The sequence below is a fragment of the Crinia signifera genome, chromosome 8 (genome assembly GCF_055691185.1).
Source record: "Crinia signifera chromosome 8, ASM5569118v1, whole genome shotgun sequence".
Classification (NCBI taxonomy): Eukaryota; Metazoa; Chordata; class Amphibia; order Anura; family Myobatrachidae; genus Crinia; species Crinia signifera.
In genome coordinates this window covers 66,056,643-66,069,291 of record NC_139224.1, presented here as the reverse complement: position 1 = coordinate 66,069,291, position 12,649 = coordinate 66,056,643, and the positions used below count along the sequence as shown (strand labels likewise).

Sequence of the window (12,649 nt, the reverse complement as noted above, 5' to 3'; positions counted from 1 at the left end):
CCTGATTACATTGCAGCTGCTCTTGAGTGAAGCAGGTCACACCTAGCGCCCCTAGGGTATTCCTCCCTTGCCACCACAGCAGGAAGAGGGACCCAATTCCTTTTTCAATGTTCTCATGGGAATGCTCATGAAATGCTGGGTGTTCTCATAGGCAAATTCCCATGCCCAACCCCCATTCCACACCTCCCGATTGGACTTCTGTGTGCGGGCACTGAGGGCGCTCGCACACTGCGGCTGCACATGTGCATAAAATCCTATGATCAGTCGCAAACAATTGAATTGGTCCCCCCGTGCGAACGTGTGGACCCATTGAATTAGAGTAAACCCCTATGCTCTTGCAGTTTGATTGTCAGGAAGCCATCATTACTGGGTAGAAACCTGCTGTTTTCTGATTGTGGTGGAAAAAATGCATACATGCTTAGGCGTTGTCAAGAGGGGGGGTCTGTGACATCAGCATTGGCCCCGATCAGACCCCCTCTGTCGCTGATGACTGGTAGGGTCAGACTTACATTTGCATAGAATGGATAAAAGTTTTTTTTATGGTTTATGAATTGTGACCTGGTTTGTTTAGTGTATTGCGAATAGTGATCCATTCGCAGTTCTTTTACACTGTAGTCTTAAATTCTCAGTAAGGCCTTAAGCGGATAAGATACTTATATGAAAAACTAGTAAGCAAAAGCTTCGAAAGCAAGTAGATGTAGCCAACAGATCTCATTGTTTCGGAGCCTCACAAACACTAGACATATATAGATGATCCATCTATCGCCATCCCATGTGACTGTGTTTGCATACAAAATGCTAAAAAGATAAGAGCGCACAGAGGTTGCTCGTTATGGTTCTACATGGAGGATAGATGTATGTGGACAGATTTATGTTTCAGAATCTTTGTTACGCCTATGTATTCTACATTTATGCTAATTCTTAGTTTTATCAAATTATGTGTACATTTACAGATAAATAACCCTCAAGTGGCTTTCTTTCTTGCAGAATGTTTACTGAGTGAAGATAACTTATCTGTGCTCTGCCCCAATCACAAGGTAAGGAACAGGTTCTTGGTTTTTATTTGTGTTCATTAATTTTTTTACAGATCTTTCTAAAGGCCCCCATACACTAGTAAACCAGTTTGCTCTAGAGCTCCTCTGGCAGCTCCCCAGGAGGGTCAGTTACGATTTAGCACTTGATGTGGAATTTTTACATGCAAGTCACTATCGTCAGGTATAGTACCAAAAGATTGGAGAATAGCAGAGGTAGTGCCAATATTCAAAAAAGGAAAAAAGGAAGATCCAGCTAATTACAGACCCGTTAGTTTAACATCAATTGTGGGTAAACTATTTGAAGGATTTTTAAGGGATGGTATCCAGGAATATTTAGATCATCACCATCTACTCAGTACTAACCAACATGGGTTCGTGAAAAATCGTTCATGCCAAACTAATCTACTAGGGTTCTATGAAGAGGTTAGCAAAAACCTCGATAATGGAAATGCTGTAGATGTGATTTTCCTAGATTTCGCTAAAGCATTTGATACTGTCCCACACAAGAGATTGATTAATAAAATGGAGAACCTAGGATTGGGTGAAAATATCTGCAGATGGGTAGGGAATTGGCTATGTAATAGAGAACAAAGAGTGGTTGTGAATGGTGCCGTATCAGATATGATACCGGTACTAAGTGGAGTGCCCCAGGGTTCGGTTTTGGGGCCCATTTTGTTTAACATTTTTATTAACGATATTGGGATAGGGTTACTCAGCAATGTATCCATCTTTGCGGACGATACAAAACTTAGCAAAGTCATCAAATCACCAGAAGATGTCACCATGCTTCAAAATGATCTTGCAATTCTAGATGAGTGGGCAAAAAAATGGAAGATGAGGTTCAATGTAGATAAATGTAAGGTTATGCACCTTGGGAGACACAACCAGTGTGCAAGTTACAACCTTAGCGGAGAGGAACTGGGTAATTCCATACTTGAAAAGGATCTAGGAGTCCAAATAGACAGCAATCTAGGATGTAGTGCCCATTGTAATGTAGCTACAAAAAAGGCCAACAAAATTCTGGCATGTATTAAGAGGGGAATGGAAACTAGGGACTCAAGGGTAATTATGCCACTATATAAAGCATTGGTGAGACCTCACCTGGAGTACGGAGTACAGTTCTGGGCCCCACACTATAAAAAGGACATCATAGAATTAGAAAAAGTCCAAAGGCGAGCAACAAAGCTTATTAGGGGAATGGAGAATTTAAGCTACGGGGAGAGATTAAGCAAATTGGGACTATTTACATTAGAAAAGAGACGTTTAAGGGGGGACATGCTCAACATGTACAAGTATATCAAGGGCCAATATAAGGAACTGTCACACACCCTATTTTCTACTAGAAAGGAATCTAGGACGCGAGGGCATGAGTATAGATTAGAAGAAAAAAGATTTCATTCAGCTAGTAGAAAGAATTTCTTTACGGTCAGAACAGTCAAACTCTGGAACTCTCTTCCCAGAGAGGTGGTAACGGCTGGCTCATTAAATGCGTTCAAGGCAAAGTTGGACAGACATTTACTGGAGAAAAACATCCATGGGTACAAATAAGAAATATAATTTGTCTGTAAAATACCAGAACCTACCAAATCAGCAATGGATATCTATACCAGGTTGAACTAGATGGACGCAAGTCTTTTTTCAGCCTTACCTACTATGTAACTATGTAACTAATAAATCGCATGCGCTACCGGGGAGTTGGCAGCAACTGGGTGTGGGCAGCGGGGCCGTGCAGCGCCGCGAGTTTTAGCGGCATTTGCTGGGCAGGATGCAGCTGCTGAAATTAAAAAAATATTTTGAAAAGACAGACTAGCTGGCCGGTTATTGGCCGAGAGAATTTTCTCAGCCAATCAGTGGCAGCCAGTTAATTCAGCAGCCACTTCCTGCCCCACCTGGCAAATGCTGCTAACAGCTCCCTGCTGCCCTGACCCTTGCTCCTGCACATAGGTGTGTGCCAGGGGTGTTGCACCCCTGGCACACACCTAAGGTTTGGACCAATACATTGTGGGTGCTGAAATGCACCCACGATATGCCGCTCATGGGTCCGATCCAACAGATTGAACCTGCAGTAGGTTCAATCTGTAGGGTCCAACCCGATGCGCACGGGACCACACATTGGGTCGGATGGGATGTCAAACGCATCCGACCTTGAGCAAATTGGAGAAGTGTAACACCCATGCACTAAACTATTGCAATTCTGTTAATTGGGCACTGACATTACATACATACATACATAGTAACCATGCTACCTTCACTGACCACAAAATATGTATTACTGCTTTTAGTTCAACAATATATTTGTCTGACCCCTGCAAGCACAATGCAATGGAATTAATAATACTGTTCTACTAGTGGTTTTTCAGATAAACCTTTCATTTAGAAATTACCTTTACTTTACTATAAAGCAGGGATGGGGAACCTTTGGCCCTCCAGCTGTTGTTGAACTGCATATCCCAGCATACCCTGCTACATTTTTTGCCATGTTGCCATGCTAAAACTGTTGCAGGGCATGCTGGGATGTGTAGTTCAACAACAGCTAGGGGGTTGAAGGTTCCCCATCCCTGCTAGAAAGTGAAGTAAGATACATATTCCAATAACACCTTGAGCAAGTCCACACTTTTGTCTAAATAATCTTTAATCTTTAAATTTTTGTTTTCTCTGGTTAGATAAGATTTTTTTGGATCCACAATTCATACACTGAAAGTTTGCTGTGACAATGTAGAACATTAAAGATTATCTTTTGCCAAATCAAATAAACTTTCCGGTACTTATGTATTATCTGGGCTCCCATGTTAAATTCACCCCATTTTTTCATACCCCTACTATCCAACTACGCATGGAGTTGATTTTATATAGTCTGGCGAGCGCAGTGAGCCACCATGCCCGAAGCGTGGCGAGCGGACGCGGTCTCATAAGAAAAACGTGAGCCCAGATATTACATAAGTACCAACTTTCCTTCAGTAACTGTGCAGTGATGGCTTTAAGGAAAAAATTAAATTTTTAGAGGAGTGTTTTTTACGGCAACCACCTGTTGCCAGCGTGAATGGATAGGAGCAACAAGAGCAGCTTTGGTGCATGGAAGGATTGCAGAGTACTGTTGGATATCCTTAACATCATAGCCTGTCTGAGAAAGGGCAGGTTTACAAGAGTGAGGAGAGTGCAGTATTGCATGACTATCCTTACTCCTGCATATCTTCTTTTTTCAGACAGATACTGTGCCATGTTCTGACAACATACTACCAGAAGGAATGTGCAGAAGCAAGAAAAGCAGCGACCAGAGCGAGGATGACATGAGTGGTCTGCCAGATAACCTGAATGCTGTAACTCAGGTAACTAGACTTTGGAGACAGGGATTTAGCATATTCCAGAATAAAAACCCCAGAAACCCCTCATTTTGGAGTTGATCTATAAAAACACCTTATTATGGGCATATTCGTTTAGCTGTGAAACTTATCTTATGCTTGTAGCTTACAGGTTAAGTGCCATGGGCTATTCAGTTACAGCCTGCAGACTGCACTTCTTATATATACCTGTTTATACACTCTTGAATTGGGAACAGTAATCCATGTTAAATGGAGCCTTCGGCAATTCCTGTGGCTCTATGTGGCTTATTGCTCCGGGAGCCTAACTGGTATCTATGGGTGACCACACAAAAAAAGGGCTGCTAATTGAATTACTACAGGGCATTAAACCCAGGAGCTCCAGCTGTATGATAAATCCTGCAGCTAATTGAAAATGTCCCAGAGGATATATCTACAATGAGATGCTGATATTTTTTCTGGTGATGTATTATAATGTCCCAATTGAAGACCATATTCTAAGCAAGAAACTCTGGGTGACGGGTGAAATAAACTAAAACAGATGCCCCTCTCCGTCTCTGAAAGTCTCCCATGCCCCACTGAAAACCATTGCCCTCCACCCCTGCGCTGTGAGTATTAGAGTAATAGTAAAAATTATACCAGGACACTGGAGTGGCAACTTTTCCACAACATAACATCAATTCAAGAGTAATGGGAATCTCTTTTCTTGGGTATTCACTGACATTATGCTAATAAGCAATACGTAATTCACTAAAACAAAATTAAATATGCTTTAAATCTCCCTTTATTAAGTAGAAAAAACTTAGCTGACCAGTAAAGAGTAGTTCACATTATTCCCGGAAAATAAAACATACATTTCTCTTTCGTCCATCCTGGTGACACAGCTCAACCATGGGATGTAGGAGGGTCCAAAGGAGTCAGGCACCTATGCTAAAGCTTTGAGAGAGGCAGGCTCCTCCCTTCTGCATCCCAGCATTCTTCAGTTCGTTTTAGGTGCCCACTGGAGTGGGTACTATGCTGAGGCGTTAGAGTAGCTAGGGGATTTGTTTGGTACTTGTTTCATAGCACGGCGCCCGTCGTAGGTGATCGCATACCTTAACTTAATGTATGCGATGGACGCGACCAACGCGATTTTAGGGCTATTTTAGCCTTTTCCCCGACAATGAAAAAATCGCGTCCATCGCATGCCTTAAGTTAAGGCATGCGATGCGACCGACAAGATTTTACATAGGGAACAATGTTAAATGTGCCAATGGACCCGATTTTTTCATTGTATACCCATCCTTATGGGTATTTTACATGACAAATGCCGCCCCCCCCCCCCCCCATTGTTAACGCCACCCTACGATGAACTCCAACCCGAAGCGTGAGGAGCCCGCGAGGGACGGCGGTACTCGTCCTCCGACCTTTTCATACCCCCACTATCCATTTTCGAGCGCAGCGAGCCTCGCGAGGGGACGCGTAATATCTGTGAAGTAATGCGCATCCCCTCGCGGGGCACACTGCGCTCGCCACACTTCGGGCTCGGTGGCTCGCTGCGCTCGCCACACTATATAAAATCTACTCCACGCCCCTCGCGGGCTCGCCACGCTTCGGGTTCGTGTTCATCGTGGGGTGGCGTTAACAAGGGGGGGTGGCATTTGACCCATCAGGGTTGGGAAACAATGAAAATTGAGGTCTGGGGGGCAATGTAACTTTGGGGCCAATGTAAAATCGGGTCTCAGGGACCATTTTACATTGAGTCCAATGTAAAAATCGCGTTGAGCATGCGATTTTTGGGGTCCCGATGGATACAATTTTTATCGCTGGTGCCGTGCTAGGAAACAAGTGCCCTTTGTTTTTTTTATTAATATTTCACCTTAGTTAGTGCAGGTTACAGTGTGAGGCTTCCAGGGGAATTTTCTCACACTGTCAGCGCAGCAGAGGCTGACAGAAGCGCGTCCTGTCAGCTCCCTGTGCGCTTTAACCTCACAGAGAGGTTTCCTGGGCCCTGGGGGACTCCTGAGCCGGCTCTCTGCATAGGGGGAGATCATGGGCGACGGACACCCCGTGATGGTGGCCAACATCTTGAATGGGTTTACAGGCTGTACACTCTTGAGCAGGCATTCCCAACCCCGGTCCACAAGGCACACCAACAGTGCTGGTTTTAGTGATATCCAGGCTTCAGCACAAATGGTTTAATCAGAATCACTAAGGTACTAATTAAGTCACCTGTACTCAAGCCTGGATATCACTAAAACCTGCACTGTTAGTGTGCCTTGAGGACCGTGGTTGGGAATGCCTGCTCTGGAGTGTTGAAGCCTGTTACAGGAGCTCAGCACAGCTGGGCGATTCCAAGTGGTCCCCATTGAAGGGGAGACACTGGAAGACAGAAGAAGCACTTAGTAGGAGCGGCTTACGTAGCAAGGGCGCCAAAAAGCTTCCCTCCCCACTATAGCAAGGACTTGGTCTCTTCCTTCACTCTGCCCTGGTGACCTTTCTTCCCACACTGTGCGCAGCTGGAAGGAGATTTATTTCTGCACTCAGGGTGACAAGCTTCTTCTGAGGCAGCACTATCCCCAGTGACCACAGAGAGTCAGATACAGTGGCAGACAGATAAGTACACTGATATATTGACTTTGTATAGATGCTTGACTTAGTGCACTGTGATAAATCATGACCGAAAGGTGTAATGCTGCTGTGCTTGGGGAGGGAGCATCTGCCATGTTAATTAACTGCAAGTTTTGTGGGCTTAAATTAACTCCTGAACAGATGGACTATGGGGATATATGCCCTACATGTGAATCTGTCCCCAGTGGGTTGCAAGCCCAGAGGGCTGATCAATCTGAGCCTGCTTGGGAAGCTGCTCTGGGAAGGTCTGTGTCTGCCTTAGTACAGGCTTTAAATAGATAGTGGGATGAGTTGGTTAGATCTCCCAGACAATTGTCATCCTCACATCCTTCTGTTGGCTCTAATCGCCCCTCGCAGGGGGACCCTGCATTTGTACAGGCCATGCAGGACACTTCTCGAAGTGTGCACAAGATTAATGCTTTTATGGAGTCTGAGGTTTCTCCCAGGCACCCTTTATCCACACCACCCCTTCTTAATATAGACTCTGAAGAAGAAGGCAAGTGTGTGGAAGACATGTTATGGGATAAGGCTCCCCAACAAGGAATGTTTAAGAGACAGCGCAGAGACGCAGTCACTTTTCCTTCATATGAAGGCATGCAAGAATTGCTGGAAGGGGCGTGGAAAACGCCTGATAAGAGACTTCTTATGCCCGAAAGGTTTTTGAGCCTGTACCCCATTCCAGAAGAGCATGTAAAATTGTGGGAGAAAGTTCCACTGGTAGATGCCCCTGTCGCTAGGCTGTCTAAAGCAACTGCTTTGCCTGTGCAAGGGGGTGCTGCATCAAGGACACTGTGGATAAAAAGTTAGAGGCTTGTTTATAGGAATCCTATGTCCCTGGTAGTGAGATGTTGGTTTTACGCTGAGACCTATTGCTTCTGCCTGGGTCTCCAAGGCCATGATGGCTTTGGCAAATAACCTGTGTTCACTGCTTCAGCCGGATTCAGAAGCTTCTGCCTTGGCAGAGAAGTTAAAGGCGGTGGCTGAATACACCTGTAAGGCTGGAAAAGAGGGAGTTAAGATGGCCTCTAAGGTGTCGGCCATATCCGTGACGGCCAGGAGGGCCTTATGGCTTAAGGCATGGTATGCCGACAAGGAGTCCAATAAATCTCTTGAAGCAATGTCTTTTAAAGGGGAAATGCTTTTTGGTTCTGAATTAGAATCCCTCATCAAGCAGGCCACAGTGGGGAAGAGTACCTTTCTTACCACATCAGCAGCTAAACAGGGAACATCTAGGTTTGCTGGTTTTCACTCTTTCGTCCCTCCTTTAGAGGGGGTGCTTCAACCAGTGGGCAGTCTGGTAGAGGAACATTTTCTTCTGGGAAGGGAAAAGCTCCCAAGTCCCGTTTTGGTGCCTTCATAAAAAAAGCAATTTTCCAAGGGTGAGGAGAAGCCCTCCTCATGACGGGTCAGAGGCTCTACGTTCTGGAATCAGAGTGGGGGGTCGCCTCCTGCTGTATTGGGACGCTTGGGCTCTCTCCACCCAGGATCCTTGGGTACTCAATGTGGTTTCCCAAGGATACAAGATCATCCTAAGGGGAGTTCCTCCAAAGAGGTTTCTTCCTACACCCTTACCAAGGGAGGCACGCTTTAAAAAAGGCCCTTTTGGGTGCTGCAAAGTCTCTCCTAGAGAAGGGTGTGGTGATTCCGGTACCACGAGAGGAAAGGAAGAAGGGGTTTTACTCAATTCTTTTCTTGGTACCCAAACCAGACGGATCGTTCAGACCAGTCACTGAACCTTTACTTGTGGGTGGACCACTTCAGAATGGAATCTCTGAGAACAGTTCTCCTGAGCTTGGAACCGGGAGAATTCCTAGCGTCTGTGGACATTCAAGACACCTATTTGCAAGTACCTATATGCGAAGAACGTCAGTCTTTGCTGCGTTTCGCAATAGGTGATTTACATCTGCAATTTCGTTCTCCAAGGGTGTTCACAAAGCAAATGGCGGTCATGGCACATCGCTCAGACTCTGGGGAATTGTAATCATCCCGTATTTGGCTGATCTTTTGTTCAAAGCTGAGTCAGCGGCGAATCTGTCAGCTGCAATTCATTTTCTGAAGAGCCATGGATGGATATTAAATCTACCAAAGTCCCAGCTGTGCCCTTCTCAGAGTCTACAGTTTTGGGGAGTCATTCTGGATACACATCTTCATCGTGTATTTATTCCAGAATCGAAGGCCAGAGACATTTGTCAGTAAGTATTGACCATTCTGCAGTCGCCCGGTCCTTCAGTATGGCATTGTTTGAAACTACTGGGCAAGATGGTGGCTACCTTGAAGACCCTTCAGTATGCCAGATTTTATTCAAGGCCGTTACAATGGAACATCCTTGCAAGTTGGTCAGGGAATCCGCTGGTCCATGAAACAAGAAAGGGTTCTCTTGACTCAAGTAACTTGGAATTCCTTACTGTGGTGGACGAATGTAGAATCCCTCCAGTTAGGGTGCTCCCTTCGGTCATGGGACTGTTTGGTGGTCACCACCGACGCCAGTCTCAGGGGATGGGGAGCAGTAACCCTGAACCTGAGGTTGCAGGGCCTATGGCCAAGGGTGGAATCGTCCTTACCGATCAATGTCCTGGAGCTATGTGCGGTCTGGAAGATGCTTCTGCAGGTGGAAGAGGTTCTGAGGGGGTCTCCTATTCGAATCCAGTTGGACAATGCCACGGCTGTGGCTTATCTGAACCACCAAGGAGGCACTCGCAGCAGGATAGCGATGCAGGAAGTGTCTCGGATCTTCGAGTGGGCAGAGGCCAATATTCCTGCTTTATCAGCTGTATTCATTCTGGGGATTCGGAATGTGGAGGCAAATTTTCTCAGCAGAGCAGATATCCTGGAAGGAGAATGGGCGTTACATCCGGAGGTGTTCCAGGAAATTGTGGCTCTTTGGGCATTCCCGGAAGTGGACTTAATGGCGTCCAGACACAATTGTCAGGTATCCAGGTTCTGTGCGAGAACCAGGGATCCATTGGCATGGGTGGTGGATGCCATGACAGTGCCCTGGAACTTCAACATTGCATATGTCTTCCCACCATTTCCCATGATAGCACGGGTCCTCAAGAAAGCAAGGATGCAAGGAGCAACCATCATTCTACTTGCTCCGGATTGGCCAAGGAGATCTTGGTATTCCAACATTCTGAGCTTGTCTACCGCGTTGTGGCATCTTCCACTTCGACCAGACCTTCTCAAGCAAGGTCCCTTCCTTCATCAGGACCTAGCTTGGCTCAATTTGACGCCTGGCTCTTGAAACTTCCATCTTAAAAAATAAGGGTTTCTCGGATGCAGTAATTCGAACCAAGATTAGTGCAAGGAAACCAGTTTCTGCAGCTAATTATTATAGAGTTTGGAAGACAAACAAACATTAGGTGGTGTGAAAGACCTCTAAATTTAAAGTGTTAAGTCTTCTGGAGTTTCTCCAAGATGGATTTTTCATGGGCCTTCAATCATTGAAAGTGCAGTTGTCGGCCTTGTCCATTTTCTTTCAAAAGAAGGTGGCCTTGTTACTGGAGGTGCAAATCTTCCTCCAGGGTGTTACCTGGCTTAAGCCTCCGTATAGACAACCAGTGGCACCTTGGGATTTATCTCTGGTGTTATTTGTTCTACAGAAACCACCTTTTGAACCGTTAAGGTCGGCTGACCTTAAGTTTTTCACTTGGAAACTGAAGTTTTTGTTGGCGATTGCATCTGCAAAACGTTTATCGGAATTGGGGGCCTTGTCTTGCAAGTCTACATTTTTGGTGTTCCATGATGATAGGGCTGTGTTGAGAACAGTTCCAATGTTTTTGCCTAAAGTGGTATCCACTTTTCATTTAAACCAGAAAATCGTGATTCCGGTGTTTAGTCCTCCAACAGAGGGCAGAAATAGGGACAAACTAAAGAACTTGGATGTTGTTCGCGCTTTGCACATCTACAGTATGTATGTGGACAAAGTGAAGGAGTTTCGTAAAACTGACTTGTTAATAGTTTTGTGTGATGTACATAAAAGAGGCTGGCCAGCTTCTAAGCAGATAGCTAAGGTCCGTTATTGCTTTTGCCTGCACTAAAGTGGGTAGACCAGTGGCCTCCAGAATTAATGCTCATACCACCAGGTCGGTTGCTGCTTCTTGGGGTGTGCGCCATGGGGCTACGGCGGAGCAAGTATGCAGGGCTGCCACTTGGTCCTCTGTTCACACTTTCACCAAATTCTACAGTTCCATGAGTTCGCGTCAGAGGATGATTAATTTGGGCGAGCAGTGATGAGAACTGTGGGCCTGAGTGTACCCTCCCAAAGCACCGGCTCTTGATTGTCCCATGGTTGAGCTGTGTCACCAGGATGGATTTTTGTAAGAACTTACCGTTCTAATCCCTTTCTCTGAATCCATCCTGTTGACACAGCCAGTAAGTTACCGTTTCATGTGTTGTCATGTTATATGGTGATTATGTGTTTGTGCATATTAATACAGTATGTTCAGGCGTTGTACTGAGTTAATGTATCCTACTGTGCTCTGGAAGTTGAACTGAGGAATGCTGGGATGCAGAAGGGAGGAGCCTGCCTCTCTAAAAGCTTAGCATATTTGCCTGGCTCCTTTGGACCCTCCTACATCCCATGGTTGAGCTATGTCACCAGGATGGATTCAGAGAAAGGGAATCGAACGGTAAGTGCTTACAAAAATCCCCTTTTCTTGTACTGTAAAACAAAAGCATTATTTTACAGTGTTAGCTGATCTGTATTTCAGGCTCCAGACTGACAGTGTTCCTTGTGCCCTGTGTAGTAAATCTACTTGATTGACAGCATTGGAAAAAGCACAGCAGAGGGAGAAAACAGAAGTAGTGGCAACATAGCAGTGGACCACCATTCCTGTGACTATACAGTGCAGAACAATGCAAATCCATCCTAATAGTGGGAACACCTTAAAAGTGGTGACTGGCTTATTCCTGCATTTGCAAATGTTTGCAACCTAGTCTTTTGCTTTTATATTTTTAGAGGCAGGATTAAACATGGATCTATGGCAGAGTTACACAATTTACAACTGTGCAATTGACAAAATCTGGCAGAATGAAACAAAAGGACATGATCACAGATTTGCCCTACCTGTTGATATCGGAGTTCATGGGTGTGGATTTTATATTAAATATCTGTTTTCTTGTGTTTGCTGTTGTAAATTGATGGAACAACTTTTTTTTCTATTGCAATGCTTTACCTCTCATAGGCTTTATTTACCTGTATGGAGGGTTGGAGTATTTCTTAGAATTTTTGCTCTCAATGGAAGAATATAAAATGTATATATTTAACCCAGTGCTGGTACTGTGATTAAACCTAGGACCATCCTATTAGTAGATGCTTTTTGGAAGTTGAAAATGTATTACACACTAGTTAATACTAGTTAAAAGCCCATCAAAATGACAGCTTAATCCCTATCTGCTCCTACCTCCAATTCATGTTTTCACAGTTTTGTCTCTCCATATCCAACAAGTTTGAAACAGGTCATTTCGCTTTCACTTTCTATTAAGGAGTAATTTGGTGCATCTAGTGGTCACTGGCGGTACTTCACCTCACAGGTGAGGAGTAGTTAGAAAATATACTGTATGTTCTAGAAAAGGCCAACATAACGGAAACGTCGATTTGATGTGAGAGACGTTCTTAAGTCCTACAAGTGCCACCTTCTTTACTGCTATATCTCTCTATCTATCTATCTATCTATCTATCTATCTATC

The 12,649-nt window shown here is 44.8% G+C and overlaps 1 protein-coding gene across 4 annotated transcripts in view; it reads left to right on the top strand.

Moving 5' to 3' along the window:
• The window catches only part of LOC146026174 (transcription factor 20-like), a 66,468-nt gene extending 54,200 nt beyond the window's left edge, over positions 1–12,268 (top strand). For 3 of the 4 annotated variants that reach the window (XM_083156603.1, XM_083156605.1, XM_083156604.1), the window contains exons 5-7: positions 988–1,037; positions 4,238–4,360; positions 11,671–12,268. In XM_083156603.1, the coding sequence (XP_083012729.1) occupies positions 988–1,037; positions 4,238–4,360; positions 11,671–11,682 (185 nt within the window). In that variant the 3' untranslated portion in view covers positions 11,683–12,268. The remainder of the gene's footprint in view (positions 1–987; positions 1,038–4,237; positions 4,361–11,670) is intronic. The other variant, XM_083156606.1, reaches the window with a different exon arrangement.
• The last annotated feature ends 381 nt before the right edge of the window (positions 12,269–12,649 follow it).